General features: G+C 55.7%; 1 protein-coding gene across 1 annotated transcript in view; it reads right to left on the reverse strand.

The window, feature by feature from the left end:
* Positions 1 to 22,152, reverse strand: part of GALNT9 (polypeptide N-acetylgalactosaminyltransferase 9) — a 90,779-nt gene that overhangs the window by 60,125 nt on the left and 8,502 nt on the right. Inside the window, exon 2 of the mRNA XM_032602837.1 lies at positions 6,100 to 6,280. Coding sequence (XP_032458728.1) covers positions 6,100 to 6,280 — 181 coding nt within the window. The remainder of the gene's footprint in view (positions 1 to 6,099; positions 6,281 to 22,152) is intronic.

The following is a 22,152-nucleotide window of genomic DNA, read 5'->3' on the forward strand; positions in this document are numbered from 1 at the left end:
CGCCTGGCCGCCTGGCCGCTCTGCCGGAGCGCGCGGGGGCTTCCGCACAACGTGGCGGCCCCTGGTCCAGGGCGCCTGCCGGGCGGGCGGGGAGCCCTAGAGCTCCACAGCCTCACGTCCGCCCTCCTCGATGGGATGACCAGCCTCAAAAGCCCCCCTGACTGCAAGGGGACGGACACTGTCTCCACCTCTTGATGCGGGCGGGGCAAGGTTCCAGACGAGGGGTTTGCGTCCACCTTTGGAAAATACGATCGGTCACACCGGGTGACGTGAGGAAGGTAAGACTCTGGGGGAAATCACGCCACACCACAGGCTGCCTCCTGGATTTGCAAATAAAGTTTTTTGGGGCCAGAGCCATGCCCGTTCATGTACCTGTTGGCTGTGGCTGCTCTCGCACGGCCCCAAAGCCTGAAACATGTACTGTCTAGCTCATGAAGTAATGAGAAACATGCACTGGTCTCTGAGCCGCTTCTCAGACACAGAGCCGCAGCCTTGGAACCTCCAGGGCGATGGGCGAGGTCGGAGTGTTCATACTGAGCTCCGAGTGCCTTGGGAGTCCCTGGCTGACGGGAGGGAGTTTTGTTCTAATGAGGCAGCTCTGGGTGGGCTCCTGGTTGGGGGCTGGTCATCAGAAGGACCGAACCACGATTAGAAGTTGGCGCTTTCAGGGCTTCCCTGGTGGCGCAGTGGTTGAGAGTCCGCCTGCCGATGCAGGGGACACGGGTTCGTGACCCGGTCCGGGAAGATCCCACGTGCCGCGGAGCGGCTGGGCCCGCGAGCCATGGCTGCTGAGCCTGCGCGTCCGGAGCCTGTGCTCCGCAAGGGAAGAGGCCACGGCAGTGAGAGGCCCGCGTACCGCAAAAAGAAAAAAAAAAAAAGTTGGCGCTTTCAGCCCCTCCTCCCCACCCTCTGGGGAGGAGGGGCTGAAAGTGAAGCTAAAAATGGATCATGGCAACGTGATGAAGCCTCCGTAAAAGCCTCTGAAGTACGGGATTTGGAGAGTTTCTGGGGTCCCGAACACATCCAGTGCCAGGAGGGTGGGATACCCCGGCTCCTCAGGGACAGACGCTCCTGGGCTCAGGACCCTCCCAGGCCTCCCGCTGTGCAGCGCTTCTTCCGGCTCCTCCCCCGTGTCCTTCATCGCGTCTCCATTCTAGAACACGCCAGTAAACACAAGTGTCCCTAAGTTCCGTGAGCAGTCCTAGCAAGTGTCTGAAGCCGAGCAGGGGTCACAAGTGCCGGGGCAGAGCCTGGAGCTGAGGTTGGCTTCTGAGCCTCGCACCTGTGGGGTCTGATGCCGACTCTAGGCAGAGAGTGTCAGAACTGAATCGAAGTGTAGGACACCCAGCTGGTGTCTGAGAATTGGCTGGTGTGGGAAAGCCCCACACATCTGATGTCACAAGTGTTGTGAGTGTGGCAGTCTTGTGAGAGTAAAGAAGAACAGGGAGGTTTTTACACACGGCCTTTTTCAGGAAAAGTTTTCTGACGCCCCCCCCCCACTGCAGAACATCAGGCACCAGGATATTGTATTTTACTGAGCAGCTTTTTCAGCCACTGCTGCACTCCCTGGGTGCCTCAACATCCCTCGTGGGGCTCCTAGATTCTGCCCACATCCCTCTTGAGGATGTCACCCATTTCCTTCCAGGATCCTGACTGACCCAAGGGCCGATTTGAAGGCAGGCAGAGCTGATGGCTAACAGCGGCATCCCCTAGATCAAGCCGTGCCTGAAAGCCTACCCTTCAGCACCTGAGCCAATACATTCCCTTTTTTTGCTTCAGCCGTTTCAAACTGGGTTTTAAGTCTTACCAACCCAGCCCCCAGAATGGTAGGCAATAAGGGGAATTCCCGTTGGAGGACTAAAGGTCAGGGAAGATCTCACTTCCAAATATAGAAGACTGGATGCCTGGTCATGCTCATGAGAAGACCCCAGTTCCTCGTCAGAAAGGCCCCTGGGGGACTGGAGCCCGTGTTTTAAGCGAGACTCTCATGAGGGCTGTCACTGCTTTGAATAATCCCCATGATGCAGTCCCGAGTGCAGAGGGAAGTTCTGGGTCGAGTGACAGCGGCAGCAAGCTCCAGAGAGGCCCCGGGCAGAGCCTGTGGGACAGGAGGGCACTGGGGGGAGGGGCGTGAGGGAAGGGGCGTGGGAAGGCTCCTTTCCACGTCTGATTCATCAGCCACATCGCCCATGGGGGTAGGAGGGGTGGTCTGCACACGCGCCTGGTGCCAAAGCCTCCTCACTTCTTTTTTGGGAAGAAATGGGATATAAGCAACCAGGCGAGTAACTAGATAAAATCCACATTCTCTAATTCAGGGAGGCAGAGAGCTCCGCCCCTTCAAATCAGAGTTTCTGTAAAGCGGGTTTCTATCAATTAAGGCAGATTGTAAAGGTCAGCTCTTTCAAAGTTCGCCCTGATGTCTTTTGTGACGTGAGAGTGACAACTGGGATTGATCACTCTGTCCGTTTTTATTTCGGCAGGCTGAGGTTTCTGACGGGGGATCTGAATCCTCAAAGGGAAAGCCACAATCGCTCCTGCTGCTTGAGCAAATCCCAGGCCCAGCAAGACATGGGAGGACAGTGCTCCCGAGGACAGGAGAGTGTGCAGTGACACACCACGCACATCGGGTGGAGCCCTTTCCGCTTAAAAAGCAGAAAATCCAGTGCAAATTTGCTTAAGCAAAAAATTTAAAATATATATGTGTATGTGTGTATACTAATTTACTGCAGAGTCTAGCGGACTTATTTTTTAAATTTATTTGTAATTTATTGCAAGTGGCTTCAGGGACAGCTGGATCCAGGTGCTCATAGCACTGGAACCCAGTTCCTCCGCACATCCCAGCTCTGCCATGCCCTGCAACCGGATTTTTTTCTTCGGTTTCACAAGTGCGCCCTGGGAGCTCAAGCTCTCCCCTCATGATGATAAGACAGTGCAGATCCCCAGGCTCCTAAACCTGCAGTTTTACTTTTGGGGAAAATCTTGATTTTCCCCGCCATGGCCTCAGGTAATTCCAAGGCTTATGCTGGACTGGCCTAGACCATGTGATCTCCTTGAGCCAATCACTGTGGCTGGTGGACCGTGAACTCTGATTGGCTTAGCCCTGGTCACGTGACCCACCCTGCAGCAGGGGTGGGAAGTTCCCATGGGTCCCCACATGGAAACAGGGAGCTACTGCCCGAAGAAAGAGAACTGGATTTTGAGGAGGCGACCGACAAGCGTCTGCTACACGCAGACGCACATCTGTTCTGTAAGCACCACTGCTCTGATGTTGGGAGATGCGGCAGGACCGTTGGGAGACCCCTGCCCTTGGCCCAGGGCTGGGGGTGGTGGGCTGGACCCCTGTGGGCTGGGACTGCTCTGAAAGCGGGCCCTGGGGGGATTCAGGGGGGGTCACAGAGAGGCTTCAGCTTCATCATAACTTGGTCATGACTGGACTCAAGCCCAATGCCCACTGGGCAAGGGGTCCAGCCATGCAGAGGCAGCGTGGAGGGGTTCTAGAGGGTTCCGCAGGACCACCAAAAGAACACGATCTCTGGGAAACAGGGCAAGAAGGGGCTTTCTTCAGTTATGACAACAAATGCTATGAGGTGAAGGAGGAGACACAGCAGGAGAACGCCCCCCCACTGCCTCCGACCCAAGTCCAGGGGCTGCAAGCCCCTGGAGTCACAGGGACGGCGTGCTGTGACCCGATGTGCCGCGTGGCTCAGGAAGGTGGAGCACGGCGCCACTTCCGTACCGAGTCAGCTGAGGTGTCCCCACTAGGACCACGTGCACAGGAGGGGGCCAAGGCAACAGGTCTGGCTCGTCCATGCCCTGCACCTCCTGGGAGGTGACCTCTGAGCCCTTGGGACACCCTGCCTGAGAAGAGCGTCACCTTCACCTGGAGGCCTGGGGCCTTGCCAGGTGGTCTTTGCTACAGTGGGATTCATTTGGGGTCTCGGCTTGACCTCTGCAGGGGCTGGAGACTGAGGTCAGCCAGTGAAAACCCAGACACCAAGGCTCAAGGGAAAAAACAAACAAACAAAAAGGCTCGAGGGAGCCCCGCTGCTGGCAATATGCCATAGTGTGCTCACGCCCCACTGGGGGGTAATCAGGCACCGTCCCTGTGAGCCCCACCATGAGGGCCGGCTGGAAACTCCTGCCTGGTGTCCTTCAGCGATAACAAACTGCACCACGTGTGTAACAGCTTTGCTGAGCCTTGTGACTCCTTTTAGTGAGTTATTGAACTTGAGGTTGGCCTTGGGGGGTCCCCCGAACCGCACCAGGGCTGCCCAGGCGCTCAGAGCTAAACGCCAGCAGCTGTGCTGACCCTGCTGGTGGGCAACTTAGTTCATCCTCCAGAAGTCAGGACACAACGGGGGCTTTCAGAAATCGACTCGCACTCAAACACATGCACACGCACGCGCGTGCACACACACTCACACACCCTCAGAGCCCCTGGCTCATTCAGGTCCGTGGCCGGCACATCTCGGCACCACCTGCGTTGTTATTTACTTTGTATGTTTCTCCAAATTGGCCTGTTTTACACCTAAATGCATTTTTTAAATTCAAAACGGCACCTTTATTTCGTCGCTGCAAATGGAAAGCAGCACCACTTACGCTAAATCAACGGTAACCATGAAAATAAAACAGCGCCATCACGAGCCGCGGTGGTCAAGGCGGGGGGGTGGGGGGGGGTGGGGGGGGCGCCTGCTCCAGGGTCTCTGGGTATAATGCGACAGAGGGGGTTTCTCAGGAATGGAGTCACAAGACGGCCTAACCTCCCACTCTGCAGCTCAGGTCAGCCAGTTCCCACCACGCATCCCGGCTGCCGCTAGAGCACGGAACCTGGGCAGACGCGCTGGTCCCCGCGCCCCAGGCCCCAGCACTCCCTGGTGCGGCCACGCGCTCGCTGCCAGCCCTGCCCCAGCGCCCTAGAAACTCGTTTCTGGGCATCTCACCTCACTCCTCGCACAGCAAGCCCTCAAGCTTGGAGGAACAGGGAGCCTGTGAGAACCGCTCCCTGGTCCTCCCTGGGCTGGGGTAGCCCCGAGGCCCCGTGTCCCCAGTGGAGCTGATCCGCAGCCGACCGCCTGTACCCGCAACAACGATGCACCTTCTCGTGCCCCGGGCCCTTCCCTGTCAGCCTTCCCACTCCCTCCCAGGGCTTCTGGGACCACTTCCCAAACCAGAGTCCTGTCTCAGAAGCCACAACTGGAAGAGGGGCAAAGCAAGACAGGCGCTGAAAGGAGACACTCCCCCGCACCCCCCACCCACCTTTCCTTGAAGGCTGCTCCGCGGACTCAGGACTCAGAGGGGCAACTTTGCCCACACGGCTGCCCGGCCCAGCCCAGCCCTGCACTGCAGCCCCTGCCAGGAAGAAGGTGCTGCTGAAAGTGTTTTCCTGTTCCAGGCTGCCAGCTGCAGGCAGGGCCACAGAAAGGAGCCTGGCTGCATGTCCAGGGTGCAGGCGCCCTGCTCGGCGGAAGTTAGTAAAGCAATGAGGTCCACTCAACACGGAGTTCTCTTCCAGTCTCGCCTCTGCTTTACTACAGGATGCAATGATCTGAGACCAGGAGTCCTGAGTGACCAGAAGGCGAGGCACAGCCATCGAGGGGTCTGACTTTTCTGACGAATCAACTGCTGTGGCTTTGGGAATGGGGGGGGACAGGGGTTTACAGGCAAGTGACAGAAATGGAAGGCCTTTTAGACACGGGCGATGCTCATTTCAAGCAGAACCTCCACCCACCATCGCGGCTCCTGCACCAAAAGCGGGAGGACAAACGCATTTGGCAGAGACTGTGCTTCAAGCTGTGTCACTTGTCACTTGTGTCATTTGTATAAGTGGCGGCACCTGGAGCATCGGCGATGGCGCTGCCCAGCTTCCTGGGCAGCGCCATCCCTGAGCAGCCTCAGTCCTGTACTGGGCACCTGCAGAAGGTGCCCATGGCCAAGAGCAGAGAAACCGGAGAAGAGAAGACGGATGTGGGGGCCCCACCTGCCAGGGCCCCCCTCCCTCCGCTCTGCCTGTCCAGCAGATCCTGTGAACATCTGGGTGCCAGGAGCCCAGGCCTGCGGGGGGCTGCCTGGAGGTGTCTGTGGGAGGGGCGGCGTACTCACTTTTTGGGCCTGTAGTCAGGGATGGTCCTGTCCAGGGAGATGCGGTCGCTGAGCTGTGCGTTGTACCCGTATTCCTCGAACTTGCCCTCTGTCTCCTGGCTGTCGTCTCGCAGTGTGGCCGCCATGCCGCCCTGGCCCAGGCCGCCCGGCCCCTCCACCAGACCGATGGGCTTGGCGAGCCCTGGCGGAAAGGAGAAAAGAGGGGGTCAGGCACGTCCCAGGACCTACCGTGTCCTTCCCCCGCCCTTCTCCCAGCCTCACCCTAAAAGGCCCTTTTATCAGGTGCAAACTCAGCAAATTCCTCGCATACCGCAGGATTCCAGCTCTAGGACATTGCAGGAAAGGCAAAGCTATGGAGACAGTAAAAAGATCAGTGGTTGCCGGGGTTTGTGGGGAGGGATGACTAGGCAGAGCACAGAGGATTTTTAGGGCAGTGAAGCTACTCTGTATCATTCTGTAATGGTGGGTGCATGTCCATATACGGTTGTCCGAACCCAGAGCGAGTACGGCACCGAGAGTGAACCCTCATGTAAACTGCGGACTTTCAGTGATCATGACGCGTCAGTGCAGGTTCATTAATTGTAACAAATATACCACATTAACGCAAGGTGTTAATAACAGGAGAAACTGGGCCGGGGCTAGGCTACATGGGAACTCTCTGTACCCGCCACTCAACGTTTCTATAAACCCAAAACTGTCCTAAGAAGCAAAAGCTATTTTTAAAAAATATTTACTTATTTATTTTGGCTGCCCCGGGTCTTCGTTGCCGCGGGGTCTTTAGCTGTGGCATGCGAACTCTTAGTTGCAGCATGCATGAGGGATCTAGTTCCCTGACCAGGGATTGAACCCAGGCCCCCTGCATTGGGAGCAAGGAGTCTTAGCCACTGGACCACCAGGGAACTCCCATGGGTTTTTTAAAAATATAAAATAAAAATAAATTAACTTAAAAAATGCAAAGGAGCTGCCCCACGTGCTCACCAATCCTTGAAGTTGTTGGTCTTCATAATTTAAACTAATTGTACATCCACACAATGGAACGCTACTTTGGGATAAAAACAAAGGAACTACCAAATATGCAACAATCTGGATGAGTCTCAAAAGCATTACGTTGAGAGAGAAGCCTCCGAAGACACAGAGGAAAACACATGTACGACTCTATTTGCAAAACTGGAAGAACAGAGGAAGCTACTCTATGGTGACAGCAGCGAGAGCAGGGACCACCGGGGTGCAAGGTGGCATTGGCTGAAAAGGAGCCCTCCCGGGATGACCAGGGTGTGTGTGCATGTGTGGGTGCCTGAGAAGGTCAGGCCAGGCCAAAGGAGTGTTTTCTGGAATGTTCTGTTTGGTCACTTGTGCCAGGAGAGGAGACACCATCCCCCTGATGCCAGGGATCAGAGCAGTGCCAATCTAGCAAGGACAACACCCCTTGCTCTCTCTGGGATGGATGAGTCTGGGGCATCTTGGTTTTGGGAGTGAGGTCCGGGGAGCAGAAGTTTAAGCCAGAAAGAGTTGGGATGAATTCCCATCCCAGAGATGCAGTTATTATCTTCCACAGAGAAGTCTCTGGTCCTAGCTCAGGCCACTAGAAGTATAAACTCAGGGAAATATCTAACATTGATGTCATATGCTGCCTCACACTGGGTACCAGGATCTTCTTTTGTGACATCCTCTCCCTCCTTAGGTTTTTAAGTTAGTTAAACAAGGAGGCCACTTGTCTGGGGGGTCTAATACATGGCCTACATGCAAACAAACCCAAACCTAAGCCTGGGAATGCCTCAAGGTTACGAAATGGAAACCCAACCACACACAGCCAATCACACACAGAGAATCACAGCCAATCACACACAGCCAATCACAGACACCCACACACAGCCAATCACACAGAGCTAACCACACACAGCCAATCTCAGCCAATCACAGACAACCACACACAGCCAATCACACATAGCCAATCACAGCCAACACAGACAGCCACACACAGCCACTCTCAGCCAATCACACACAGCCAATCACGCATAGCCAATCACAGCCAACCACTCACAGCTGGGCTTTAAGCCATACCAGTTAACGATCACTTTTGCTTTGCTTCAGCGCTTAATCTATACTTTCTCCAGCTGCTATGGGTGGGGCGCTGCTAACCACTTCCAGTTCTAGGTTGCCCCATTCCAATCAATTTTTGTCCAAATATAATCCTTTTTGTTTTTGGCTGGCAGTGCGCATGCGGGATCCCAATCAGGGACCAAACCCACGCCCGCCTGCAGTGGAAGCCTGGAGACCTAACCTCTGGACCACCAGGAGTTCCCATGTTCAATCTTAAAATTTGCAATATGCCTCAGTTTGTCTTTTAGCGGTTCCCAGCGAGGGCAGGGGGGGAGCCGACCTCCATCCTCCACACAGCCGGGGGCTCCTCTGATCACCAGAGCCAAGGCCGCAGGCTCCAGGGACCACCCCCTCCCCCAGTTCCCAGACCAGGGATCAACCCGCGCCCCTGCATTGGGAGCACAGAGTCCTTAACCACTGGACCCCCAGGGAAGTCCTGGGAATACTCCATTGTAAATGACAAATGTAGCGTTGGTATCTATGTAGGACTGAAGGATACTCACTGGATGTAAAATTGAAAAATCACATGACACAAATCACTTATCTTAATACTGCAAAATATATATATATATATATATATATATATATATATATATATATATATATATATAAACATGCTGTTTTTAAACGTCTGTACTGTGCTTGCAGTTTCTTTGAAAGGTTTGTAAATAGACGTCTCCCACAGGCAAATGTGCTTCCAAACCTGAAGAGAGAGTCTCACTGCTCGTGGCAGCCCAGCCTCAGAGTGCGTTCAGGTGGCCGGAGGGCAGGGGTTGCCCCGGGTGGGACCGCCTGCTGCAGCCGGGCCCCCGCAGCGTGGCTGAGGCCATCACGCCAGGTTCCACTTACAATAGTAAAATATGCACATGCTGAGAAATTCAAACCACCCAGAAAAAGCTATAAAATGAAGAGCTAGCGCTTCCTGTGCTCTCTCCCTCTCTCCAAAGGAAATGACTTTTTCTGGTGTTAGGCCTTCCCATTTTGTCCACCGTGGACACGCAGAGTAATTTTATGGGTCTAGTTTTTGTCAGCCAGAGACTATTTCCCTTGACTTCCTGGCATGAAAGATGAGGATTTAGTCCATTTCCCCTACCGCCTACATCCCGTTCCTGCCTCCCTTGATTTTTCTTAGCTATGTTATTATTTTTAGCTGTTCTGGTGGCTACTTTTGTGACCTTAAAAGGAACACTTAAGACTCTATTTCTGGAAGTATCAACTTTAGCTGCTGTCTATGGACTCCTTACCAGGTTACAGGAGAAATTAACATACTCCTGGGGTTGCTGTTCAATGGGTATAAAGTTTCAGTTATATATATTTGTTCCAGGGATACACACACACACACCTCTGAATAAACCTAGAGCTCTGCTGTACAACACCGTGCCTAGTTAACAATCCTGTATTGTGCACTTAAAAATGTGTTAAGAGGTCAGATCTCATGTTCAGTGTTCTTACCACAATATAAATAAATAAAATGTTGAATCGCAAAGGAAAAAGACATTAACATACTTCCTTTGCGTCTCCCGCTTAGCTGCGCCATCCCTTTTATGGTGTCAGAGATCATTTGTAACATCTACATTTTGCTCTGTAACTGCGGCTGGGCTTTCCACAGATTTGTCCATGGGTTGATTCCAAAACGAGAGAGGAGTCCACATTTGCCACACTGTGAGTATGTTAATATTATTCACTGTGGAGACAAGCAATGAGGGCCCATGAGGACTGAAGTGGAATTCTATCACTAACTGAACCCGTGCACTTAGTGAAGAACTTCCAAATGTCAAGGCAGTATTTATTGCTTTTGTGATACTCTGTTAATTTCCCCGAAGTATGCATATTTTGGTTTGCTTTAGGTTTGCAACTTGACTTTCTGTACAGCTTTTTAAGATGAACGTATAAGGATGATAACGGTAGCTAGCATGTGTCCTTTAGATACCAGCTCATTCATTCCCCACAACACCCCTGTGAGGTAGGGCTATAATTCACCCCATTTTGCAGATGAGTTAACTGAGGCACAGAGAGGTCCAGTGACCTGCTCAAGGTCACACAGTTTGCAAGCGCCAGAACCTGCACCTGTGCGCAGGCGGTGTGGCATCAAGGGAAGGTGCTGCTGACTCTCCCAGGAGCTTCCGAGTCACCTGCCTCGTGAGACAGGGGCCAGTTTCCTCTTGCAGACACTCCTCACGGCAGAGCTGGGACTAGAGGGAGGTGCCTGGAGTGCAAGGTTCAAGGAGACGCCCGCCTTCAGGGTCCCCGTCTCTCAAAGTCCTCCACGACTTTGCTCCTTGAATCAGCCATTTGCCAGGTGCCCACGTCCGCAAATGACCACAAAACACCGCTGCGGACGTGCTGGTGGGACCAGCTGGACACTGGCCATCGCTGGAACCAAAGCGCCGGGAGCCTTGTCCGTGCTCTTCACTGCTGATCTCCCAGCAGCCACAGAGCCCGGAGGGACGTGAGCTGGGAGAGTGGATGGAGAATGAATGACTGCGCCCGACGGACAGAGAGGGTGGGCAGGGAGCCAGCACGCCGACCCCAAGGGGCTGTACCCCTGGGACACTCTCCTGCTGGGCCCTGGAGGCGGGGGCTCCGCGGAGCAACAGCTGCCCTTAGATGGCTGTTCTCAAACGTGGGCAGCGACCCCTGGAGGACACAGACTGCAGGCGCCCACCCGGAGCATCCGATTCCGCAGGTCCGGGGTGGGCCGGAGAACTGGCACCTCTGAGAAGCCCCCAGGGCGTGACGCTGCCGGCTGGGGACCCCACTCGGAGGACCTCTGCCGTGGAACAGGCGCTCACCGCCTTTCACCCCGCCACGGGTACAAGACGCACTGCAGGCGAGAACATGGTGCACACCCGGCCTTTGGGCTCCAGTGGGGCTGGAAGCAAGGGGAGGATCCTGGGTCGGCACCTTCTGGGCCTCACCCTGGGCCCTCTTGGCTCTGCGGAGATGGCCGACCCAGAGGAGGCTGCAGCGGCTCTCAGAGGCTGGCCCCCCAGAGCACCCTTGCGGGGAGGCAAGGGGTCAGAGCTGCCCGCCGCGGGTCTCTGATAGCCCCCGTCGCAGTCTTTAGCAGTCTTTAGCAGTAAAGACATGTAACCGCTCGCCTGATTGAGAACCCACGTTTCGTTTTCGAGGAAAGTCGCGCACATCGGTGCTTCCCCGCAGTGTTCCCGGAGCTCTCATCCCACCTTTTTTCTCGTGTCCCAGCGTTGACTCACATCTCTTCTCCCAAAGAATTCCTTCTAAGAGGCGGGATTGATTGGTACCCCCGGGAAATGAGGGCAAACGGAGAGAGAAGAAAATTGTCAAGATTAAAGATGGCTCGGCCGTTACTGCAGGGTCTGAGGCCCACTGAACCGATGGCCAGGTAGGGCCTGCCAAGGCCTGCTGGAGCCACGCCTGCAACTGGGCTTTTGTCCTCACATCTCTCAGCTCCTGGCATCACCAAGCAGCCCGCAGGGGGTGGGGCCGGGGGTGGGGCCGGGATGGGACCTGGGGCGGGTTTGGGGCTGGGGTGGGCCGGGGGGGGCGGGGCTGGGGCCGGGGGAGGGGGGGGGCGCCGGAGGTGGGGCCGGGGTGGGGCAGGGGCGGGGCTGGGGCCGGAGGGCTGGGGGTGGGGGTGTGGGGAGGCAGCAAAGTGCCCTCGTTCCTGCCCTGCCTCTTGGGGCTCCTGCTCCAATTAGCCAGCCTCGGTGCGAGGGCCCCTGAAAGAGCAAGAAACCAGATTCCCCAGACGGTTCTGGGTTGAACTGTGGCCCCCAGAGATACGCCCAAGTCCTGACGCTTGGGTCCCATGGGTGCAAACTTATTTGGATATAGGCCTTTGCAGATGTAGTCAATTACAATGAGAGCATCCTGAATTGGAGTGGGTTCTAACCCAATGACTTGAGCCCCTTAAAAGAAGAAGGAATTTTGGACACAGACACACACAGAGAAGATGGCCATGACACCACAGAGGCGGTGTTGGGAGTGATGTGGCCACGAGCGCAGGACACCTGGGGCCACCAGGAGCTGGAAGAGGCAGGAAGAACCCTCCCCTGGAGCCTCCAGAGGGAGCGTGGCCCTGCACACACGTTGGCTGCAAGGTTTCTGGCCTCCAGAACCGTGAGGGAACGAATGACTCTTGTTTCAGCCATCCGCTTGTGGTGCTTTGTTAGGGTGGCCCCAGGAAACGAACACACAGACCCACCACTCACACCGCCCGCTGGGACGTGACCTGCAGCCAGTGGATCCTGAGAACTGCACGTGCCAAGGTGCAGCATCCCTCACATCCGATGGACGCTCAGGCCATCGTCAGGCTGACCTGTGCGGATGTGGGTGCAGATTCCAGAGGCACCGGCTTCCTTAACAGGAGCAGAGGGGTTGTTTTTCCTGTTTGAAACCCTCCCCCTCCTCCTCCAGTGGAGGGTGCCGCAAACTTGTCATTTCGTCCTTGAATAGCTGTGATTTTGAGAACAATGGGAAATTTGCATTCATTAGCTCGGAAACTTCTGTCGGACAGCTTTTCTGACAGAAGAAACAAAAGCCAGCATCCTCAACGCAGTTCTGGGACTGGAGGTCAGAGCCGACGTTCGCCGCACTGGCCCGCCCGTGCCAGGCACTACCCACACCTGCTTCCGTTACTCCCCACGGACCCTTCTTCTATGCCAGGCGCCTTCATCTCCCCACTTCACGGAGGAGACCACCGAGGCTCGCCATGGCCACAGAGCCAGGAGGTGGCGAGCCCAGCCTCTTAGCCACGTGCTGTAAACTTCAAAGCATCTCAAAGAAGCTTCTTAGAGGGGACTCAGAAAGGTCACCAGCTTTTCACTTTGACATCAAGGACATTTTAATTACAATTACTTGTCACTATTACTACCATCTCATGAAAGGAAGGTCCTGCACTACACCCTGGGCAGGAAGGATGCATCCTCATGGTAGCATTTTAGTGAAATACACCTGGCTTCCACTTTGCCCAGGCAGGTGGGGGCGCGGGGGTGAGCTTCAGGCCCACACTACAGGTGAGCCACAGGAGGCTCTCCCAGCACCTGCTGGCCCACGGTGCTCCTGGTCGCACAGTTCCCCTCCAGGCAGGTAAGGGGCTCCCTCTGTGGGTAGGGGGGGAATGCCAGTCAAGGTTAGAGGCAGGGATGGTGCTGGGAACACCCACAGTCAGCATGGCACGGGGCCCGACCCGGTGACGGTGGATAACAGGTGCAGCCACATCACAGCATCCAGACTGAACACAGCCCTGGTCGGGAGACCTATGGAGCCCCTCTGCACACCCACAGGGGCCTCACATCTCTCCCAAAAGATGAGCTGCCAACTGGCATTCAGGGAGCTTCTCCAGCTCAGTGGGAATCGGACGACCCAGACTTCCCTGGCGCCCACTGGCTCCCCGCTTCTGCATTGCCCTTGGGGAGGGGCCGGAGGGGGGCACCAAGGGGCAATTCTGCGTCCTGCTTTCGCTGCCACTTAAAGTTATTGTCAGTGTCTCCTACGCTCTTATATGTGACTCGGTAATAATTACAATTAATGATCACCTTTTAAAGCACCACGATATTTAAACATTTACTTAACAGTTCCTATGTGCTTGTACATTTACTTATTTATTTATTTATTTTATGCATTTAGGTTTGTTTCCTTATTTCAGATATTGAACTACTGGGTCAAGGATAAAATATTTTTGTGGATCTTGGTGCCAAATCACTTTCCAGAAAGTTTAGATTTGTTTTATATTGTTGCCAGCAATATATGTTCTTACTTCTCTAATTAGAAAGTGCATTTCTTCTGATTGAAAAGATCATAAATACTTATTGCAGAAAATTCTGAAGACACACACACACACACACACACACACACGGGACTACCCAGGGTCTCACTCCACAGGGAAAACCAATACCGGTATTTCAGTGCTCTAGATTATTTCTATAAGATTGTCTATAATAGTTTCAACTAAGTTTAATAAATACACATGATGCATATACAAGTCTGCATTCTGCTCTTATCACTACATCCTAAGCATTTTCTTATGTCACAAAAATTCTGCGGAAGCGTAACTTTTTATGACTGCGAACATAAAATCTCATCTTGTGGCTGTACCATTTATTCCTTCAACCATTCATCAAAAATATATGAAGCAGCTCAAATGCCAGGATCCGTGCCAGGTGCTGTGCGTAGGTTCCCCGGGGGAACAGGCACAATGCCTGCCCTCAAGGGGCTCACTGTCCGGGCAGGAGACAGTCACACAAACGCAATCGTGGGCCAGTGTGCTGAGGTCAGCCACGCTCACGGGAAGACACAGGGCAGCTGCCCCCGCAGCCTGGGGTTGGGGGTTCAGACACGGCCTCCTGGAGCCTCCGGGGAGCTTTCTGAACCTGCAGGAAAGGGGCCCACAGAAGGGCCAGGAACACTAACCATCAGGTGGAGGGGGCTCGGAGGGGCCTGTGCTGAGTCTGACGGTCTGGTGGTGGCGTCCAGGTGGGAGGGGATGAAGGCTCCCTGCGGGCAAGGTGGCCTGTGGGCATGGGTGACCCAGTGCCTTCCCTCCCTCTCTCTCCCCCCGACCTCAGCAGACCCTCTCTGGTTCTTTCAGGAACCGGCCCTCTCCATGGCTGTCACCCATGTGGCCTGCCTTCTCCGCCACAGGGTTCCAATGAGACACTTCATCCCCTGGACGCTGGCCAACGGTGGGCATGTGCCCCAGGAAGATTAATAACCAGGAGACACAGCCCCCTCCTCTGATGTCTTGAGCACCAAGAATAAGGGCTTTGAGGGCCGTCTTGGTCTCCACAAAGGGAGGCTGCCTGTTCAGGTGTTCTCCATCCCAGCCCGGGTGGGTGGCCCACTCAGGTGCACTCCAGCCCAGCCCAGGTAAACAGGAGCTGAGCTGGCCAAGGCAGAACAGGGCCTGAGGCCCCAGCACAGAGGCCTGGTGGGTGGGTGGCTCTCCCAGGGGCCCAGATAGCTGGGAGCCCAGGCGGAGGGGGCAGAGGTGGGTCCCGAGCTGTAGGAAGCAAGTCGTCAAGGTCGGGTGGAAAGCAAGGCTCCGAGGGGCAGGCACAACTCAAGGCCCTTTCCAAATCCAAAGTCCCAGCATGCTTCTACTGATGGAGTGCCCATCGGGGTGCCCACTGCTTCCAGAACATTCTCTGCTCTGCTGCTCTGGCCCAGAGCCCGAGGGGACACCTCTGGTGAAACGCATTTGGCTTCAGAGGCAACAATTTGACTTTCCAGAGGCAAAGTGTCTTCCGTTTGAGGGCCTGGGTGAACCGTCTCAAATTCATCATCTCTGCGGTAACTGGCAGGGATCGTGCACTTATGTGAAAGACCGCCGATCGCCCACAGCAATTCTGCTTTTATGGAATAATCATTTGAAGCTCCTTTCCCACGGCCTGAGGGAGCACACTTTTCTAATTACAAGAGGTAATTTGGAAGACGCGGTGGCGAGGAGATGTCTCTATCCGAGCGCGGGTGGGAGACCCTATTCACGCGGGGGGCAGGGGACTGACTCTGGGTTGGAAGGCAGGACAGCAGGAAGGTGCAACTGAGGAGACGACTCAGGAGCTGAGGGGAGGAGTTTGGAGCCCGTTTCCCAGATGCTTTCTCTTGCTGTGCCCCGAGAAAAGTGACAATGGCATTTGATGATAAATAGGGACTGTCGTTCGGCATGTGTCATAGGGCAATAGGGAGGGGTGGGGACTGCGGTGAGTGGGTGCACACATCCCACCTGCAGGGACTACCGCTCCAGATCTAACAGGTCCAAAGACATCAGATCTTCTAGACTTTCGAGAGAAAGCAGCAGTACAGATTCATCTCTCTACATATCAGCAACTCATTCATATTTTGGAAAAAAATCTCATAAGTTAAGTAACAAATAGGGTCTCTATCTGTTAGTTAGCCGGGACCGGTGTGGTGGGCTAATAGCTCTCAAAGATAGCAGGTTCTAATCCCCAGAACCTGTGGACACATTGCCTTAAATGGTAAATGGGACTTTGCAGGTGGGATTAAGTTAAGACCCCTGAGACGGGCAGAGATGGGTTACCCAGGAGGGCCCTAAATGCCATCACAAGTGTCCCTGAATGGAGAGGGTTGGGGGAGGTTTGACAGAGACAGAGAGGGAGCCCTGTGACGTGGAGACTCAGCGGGCAGGGAAGGCGGGAAGGATCCTCCCCTCGAGCCTTCGGAGAGCGTGGCTCTGCCCACACCCCGACCGTAGCCCAGGGAAACCCATTTTGGGCTCCTGACCTCCGGAACTGTGAGAGAACAAATCTGCGTGGTGATAAGTCCCCAGCACGTGAGTTGTCACTGCAGCTCCAGGAAATGAACTCGACAGACAAAGCTGCTGCAACAGCAGGGGAAGCTAATGTCCTGGGCGGTGCCTCTCTCGCTCCTCTGCCCTGCGGCCCTGATGTCCCCAGGATGTGGCAGGGGACCAGGCAGAGCGCTTGCTGGAGACCTGCCCGCCAAGGTGGGGAGGTCCCCAGAGCTGGGGTCTTGGGATGGTCTGCTCTCACCAGCCCTTGCCAGCAGCCCTGGGCTGGGCCATCGAAACCCTTTCATCTGCCGTCAGCACACGTGAGCCGTGGTGCCCCAGGGATGGCGGGAGCACAGATTGTCAGACCCGGAGGTTTGGGGGGTGGAGAGGCGGAAGGCGTCTGCTGAGGGGCCGCATGAGCTGGTGGAGGCAGGGCCAGGCGTGGAGTCCAGGCGCCCGGGTACACTGGCCCAGGAGTCCAGGTGCTCTGGAGATGAGCCCTGGCCCGGGGATTCTCCAGCTGCCGGGCACCTCAGAACCTCAGGGCAGCTGGCTAGAGTGCAGGTGCCTGGGTTCTGAGGTGCCCGGCAGCTGGACACGCCTCGGGACCCTCGGACGCGGACCCTCAGCTAATGCGGACGGTCCGGACCCTGCAGAGGACCAGCCAACAGGAGGAACCAGCGGGGCTAGAGCGGGGATGAAGCCCCAGAGGTGCTGCTGTGGGTCCTGGTGTTTTCCCCACGTGGTGCTCTCGGAAATCAGGTTTCACGTGGAAGCCTGACTCCAGCTTTCTGGAAGGATCTGGCGTGCTGGCCGCACGGGCCTGCTTCTCCACAGGGCAGCGATGGGCCGCAGCCGAGAGCTCCACCCCCGCCCCAGGCAGGGCCTCTGCTCTCTCGCCCTCCCTGCAGGTTTTGCACGGTGCCCTGGAGGTCGAGAGGTTGTGCCCCCGGTTCAGATGGATGGAGAGGGGTGCTGGGTTGAATGGTGGCCCCAAAGGCGTTGTCCAGAAGGAACCTGTGAAAGTAGCCTTATTTGGAAAAAGGGTCTTTGCAGATGTAACTAAGGTAAGGACTTTGGATGAAATCATCGGGATGAGGGTGGGTCTTAAATGTGACGACCTGCATCCTTACAATTTAGAGAGACACTTACAGAAGGAGAAGCCACGTGATGAGGGAGAGAGAGTCTGGAATTAGGCGTCTACAAGCCAAGGACTGCCGAGGATTGCCGGGGGCACGAGAAGCTGGGGAGAGGCCTGGAACAGACGTCCTCAGAGCCTCCAGGAGGGATCAGCCTGCCAGCACTTTGATTTCACACTTCCGGCCTCCAGAACCGTGAAAGAAGAAATTCCTGTTGTTTAAAACTACCCTGTTTGCAGTCATTTGTTATAGCGGCCCCAGGAAGCTCATAGGAGAGGGAAGGAGGAGGGGGAGGGGGAGAGGGAGGGGTGGGTAGGAGGGTGAAAAGGGCCAGCTGCACACCCTGTGGTTGCTTGGCCAGCATCTATTCTCTCCATCCTTTTTATTAGTAGAACCTCAATTTGTCTTGGAGAGAAATGCATTCAGCTAAAAGGCTCGCCTCCCTGGGCTGACCTTGCAGCCAGGAGTGGCATGTGACCAAAATCTGGTCAATAAAATTTAAATGGCATTCGCTGGGTGGAATTTCTGGGAAACGTGTCTAAAAGGCGCAGAGACTCAGCTGGTATATGTGGGGTTTGTTTTTGGTTTTTGCCTTTTATCTACAGCCCTTCCCCCTTTCTCCTACCTGGAACTAGGACTCAATGTCTGGGGCTGGAGCAGCCGTCGTGTGACCATGAGGTGGAATGCCACACGAGAGGAAGGGGGGAGCCACAATTCAAATGGGGTTGGGCTCTTGAGGACATCTACCAGCCTCGGGATTTCATGTTCACAAGAAAAACAAAGCACAGTGCAGTTAGGTCATGTCAGTTGGGGTTTTTGTCAGGACTCTGAATTCTTCACCCAGAGAGGCAAGGGGGTTCAAGTTAGGAATAAGAGGACACTGCAACAAGAAAGGCCAAGCCGCCTCCCCCAGCCAGTGGCCTCCCACCCAAGGAGGACTTGGCTGCCCACCCTGAGCCGAGAGCCTTCCCGGGACGTGGATGGAGCCGCCAGCTCCCGAGGACCACCCCCCGGAACATCCTCTCCCCAGAAGAGTCATTTCACACTTGGCCAACCCACTCCTTCCAGCACAGAAACCTGGGCTATGTGGGCGACTGCAATTTTTCAACTTGGAAGGAAGCGTGGCTTTCAAGCTTCCAGCTTCTCTTTGAATCACTGATTTCCATCTGTCATAGTGACTTCAGCCAATATTCTGAGAGAGGAAACAGCCCAAATGGAGAGGCTGCCGGTCACAAGATAATCTGAGAGGAAGAAGCAGAATGAAGACACCTTTGGGAACCGGTTAGACAGGCCCGTGAGGTACAGCCTCGGTGTTGGGACACCCCTGGGGACACACGGCCGCTGGCGGCCTAGAGAAGGGGACTCCGTCAGCAGGGTCCCCATAGGGACAGGACAGGCCAGTTGGACTGACCTGCCGCCCTAAAACCACTAAGATTTAAAACAAAGTAACAAAATCAATTGTGAAAAAGCACTAAGTATCTGACAAGACGGGAAGAAATTACTGGGATGAGCGTGGAGAACACTGGAGATCTGGGAGATGAATCCAGGACGTGCTTTTTCCCCGGAGGATGTTCTGAACTCTGTGGACTTGGGGGCGCAGGGGGAAGGAAGTCAGAGGGCCAGATGGACCCCCGTGTGGGGCATACAGCCTCTGGGAGGCCTGGGGAACGGCGCAGATACAGATCCTGCCCGTCCAGGCCTCCAGTGAGGCCACAACTCCGTGTTTCCTGATGACCAGCACACAGCCAATACACCAGGACACTCGAGAGAACAGAGACAGGCTTCAGACGGGCACTGCCGGGTTGTGGGTCCTCACGCTGCCCTCGGATCAAAGAGGCCCTCAGTCCCCTCTCCTAACATCACCCAGCAAGCGGGACTCCACAGTGCGCAGTGCAGAAATCCCCCGTCACCTGCCCGTCACCTGCCCGTCACCTGCCAGGCTCTAGGTGGTGTCCTTCCAGTGCCCGTGACCTTGGGGTTGGGGGGATGAGGGGTGGCAACGGTGGCTCCGGCTTCCCTCTTTTCTTCCCCTATGAGAACTTAGGCTGATTTAACGTGCCTGATTATTAACTTTGATGATTACAAAGAGGAGATTAAAGCGAGAGCCCCTGGTTCGCCTTCGAAGATAACGTCCCTCCCAGCTTCGGCGTTAGCCACTCTCTCCAAACACAACGGCTAATTTCCTTACAGACAGGTCTTTTAAGATTCCCTGGGGACCCAAACCAATAACATATTGTCAATAGTGGGAAGACGGACTGCCCTTCTGAAACTATGAAGCCATGAATATTTTGCAGGACGTGGCAATACCTGTAAAATATATTCTCACTGAGACTAATATGGTATTTGATAAATCTTCATGCATAATATTCATGTTCAACTAATATGAATATTTATGGGGCCAAAGCCTGGGAGATAAGGGATGACTGGAAACATCTGGCGAAATGCGCTTCCTAGCTCCTTCACTTTGTAAAGCACACGGGCCGTGGAATGTCCCTCGGCCAGCTCTTGGGCCAACGTGCCCCAAATTTGGGCCTGATCACTGCTGGGGAGTGGGTACGGGGGACATTTGGGCGTCCTGTCCCTTCAGTGGTGACCTGGCTCTGAGCAAAGCTGCCCAACGATGTCAGGGTGGCTGGGGCCCGACCTTCCCCACGCCCACCGCATCGGGCTCCGGTCCCGACGGCAGAATCTCCCGGCAAATGCTTGTCCCGTAGGCCAGCCCCGCTCTGGGGGTCACAGGCAGGAGGAGACCTCAGAGCCCACACTCAGGTCCCCAGGGAGCCGAGAGCCTGGGCAGCCCAGAGAGTGAGGCTGGCTCTGTGCCCCTAGCCCCACTGGACAGGTACAGAGGGCCTGGCCCCACCCTGGGCCTAGCTGCTGACATCCTGGGGCAGGGGCTGCCCGCCTTACTCAGGCCAGAGCCCCAGGACCTTGTGCATAGTAGGTGCTTATGAATGAATGAATGAGGGCACATATACATGAATGAAGGGGCCGCTGCCGGGCGCCCACCGCAGGAAACGGAACTGGAGCCAGGGGTGTTGCCCCCATGCTCCGTCTGGAGACAGTGTCCTTCCAGACAAAGAATGATGGACGAGCGTAAGAGCTCACGCTGACCCTGAAGATGCAGAGTGCCCCACGGCGTGGCACCCCCAGCTCAATCAGCTTGGCCTTCGTGACAACTCCACTGACAGGGGGCCTAACAGCAGACGTCTATTTCTCACGGTTCTGGAGGCTGGAAGTCCAGATCAAGACAGCAGTTTGGTTCCTGATGAGAACCCTCTCCCTGCCTTGTAGATGGCGGCCTCCCTGCTACGCCCTCGGGGCTCCCTTCCTCGGTGTGTGCACGCAGAGAGAATGAGATCCCCGACCTCCTCTTCTTACGAGGCCACTAATCCCATCATGGGGGCCACGCTTATGACCTCACCTCCCGCAACCGCAGCCCAGAGGCCACACCTCCTGACACCAGCCCACTGGGATTAGGGCCCCAACATAGGAATTTGGGGGACACAGACATTTAGCCCATTGCATTCCACCACTGGCCCCCCAAATTCATATCCTTCTCTCATGCAAAATACACTCAGTCCTTCCCAGCAGCCCCAAAAGCCTTAATCCGCTCTGGCGTCAACTAGGAAGTCTCAACTCAAGGGCTTCTCTAAATGTGTATCAGCCACTCATGTCCCCTCAGACCTGAGCCCCTGGACAGCTGTGGCGCCGGGCTGTCCAGGACCCAGAGCCAGGCCGGGGCCGAGTCCGGCGTCTCATTTTGCTCCTGGTCTGACCCCTCCCCCTCCCCCCTAAATAAAGCTGGAATGTGTTTGAGTTGGAGGCTGGAGCGAAGCCACCAAGATTCAAACCCCGCCTTCACCCGCGTCCTAACTTCAGGCGAGACGTTCAGCCTTCGTGTGCCCCCCCCCGGGGTGAAGGGGGCAGAGCCCCCATCCCAGGGCTGCTGTGGGGCTGAACGAGGTGACACTCGGGACGGCGGGCGCTTGTGTTGTTTGTCCTCGAATGTCTCCTGACACAGGGGCCATTCGCATTTCCCCGCCGTTTGGGTTTCTCTCCCCCACGTTTAGCATCCCAGCCACTCCCACCAAGACAGGAGAGTCATGGGCCCACCGTCAAGTGCCTTCGGGAAGACCCGAGGGCAGAGTGGCGCAGGTGCAGCCAGACGTGGGCAGGTACAGCGACCACAGTTACGTGGTGCGGGCGGAGGCGGGAACGGAGGGCTGGGCGAGGCTGCAGTAGGCAGACCAGCTCCTGCTCGGGGATGGTCTGCAGGCTCCAATCTGCAGATCCGCTGCGAGCCGGGCTGGCTGCCGAGTCAGGACAGATCAGACCGGCAGTGGCTGTCCCCGACCCACCCTCAGAATCGCCCTCGACGGCTCCAAGTTCACTGAACACAGCTCTGTGGCCTCCTGGCTCCTCGCTAGCGCTGGGATGAAGTGAGACCAGGAAGAGGGCTGGGGACCTGTGGTACCCACCGGCCCGAGGGGGTTCCCTCTAACCCCAGAGGCCGCTCCAGCCGCAGGGCCCCAGGTCGGGGGAAGAGTCCTGGGCCCAGAAGAGCTGCCTTTCCGGAGG

The sequence above is a fragment of the Phocoena sinus genome, chromosome 14, assembly GCF_008692025.1.
Source record: "Phocoena sinus isolate mPhoSin1 chromosome 14, mPhoSin1.pri, whole genome shotgun sequence".
Taxonomy (NCBI): Eukaryota; Metazoa; Chordata; class Mammalia; order Artiodactyla; family Phocoenidae; genus Phocoena; species Phocoena sinus.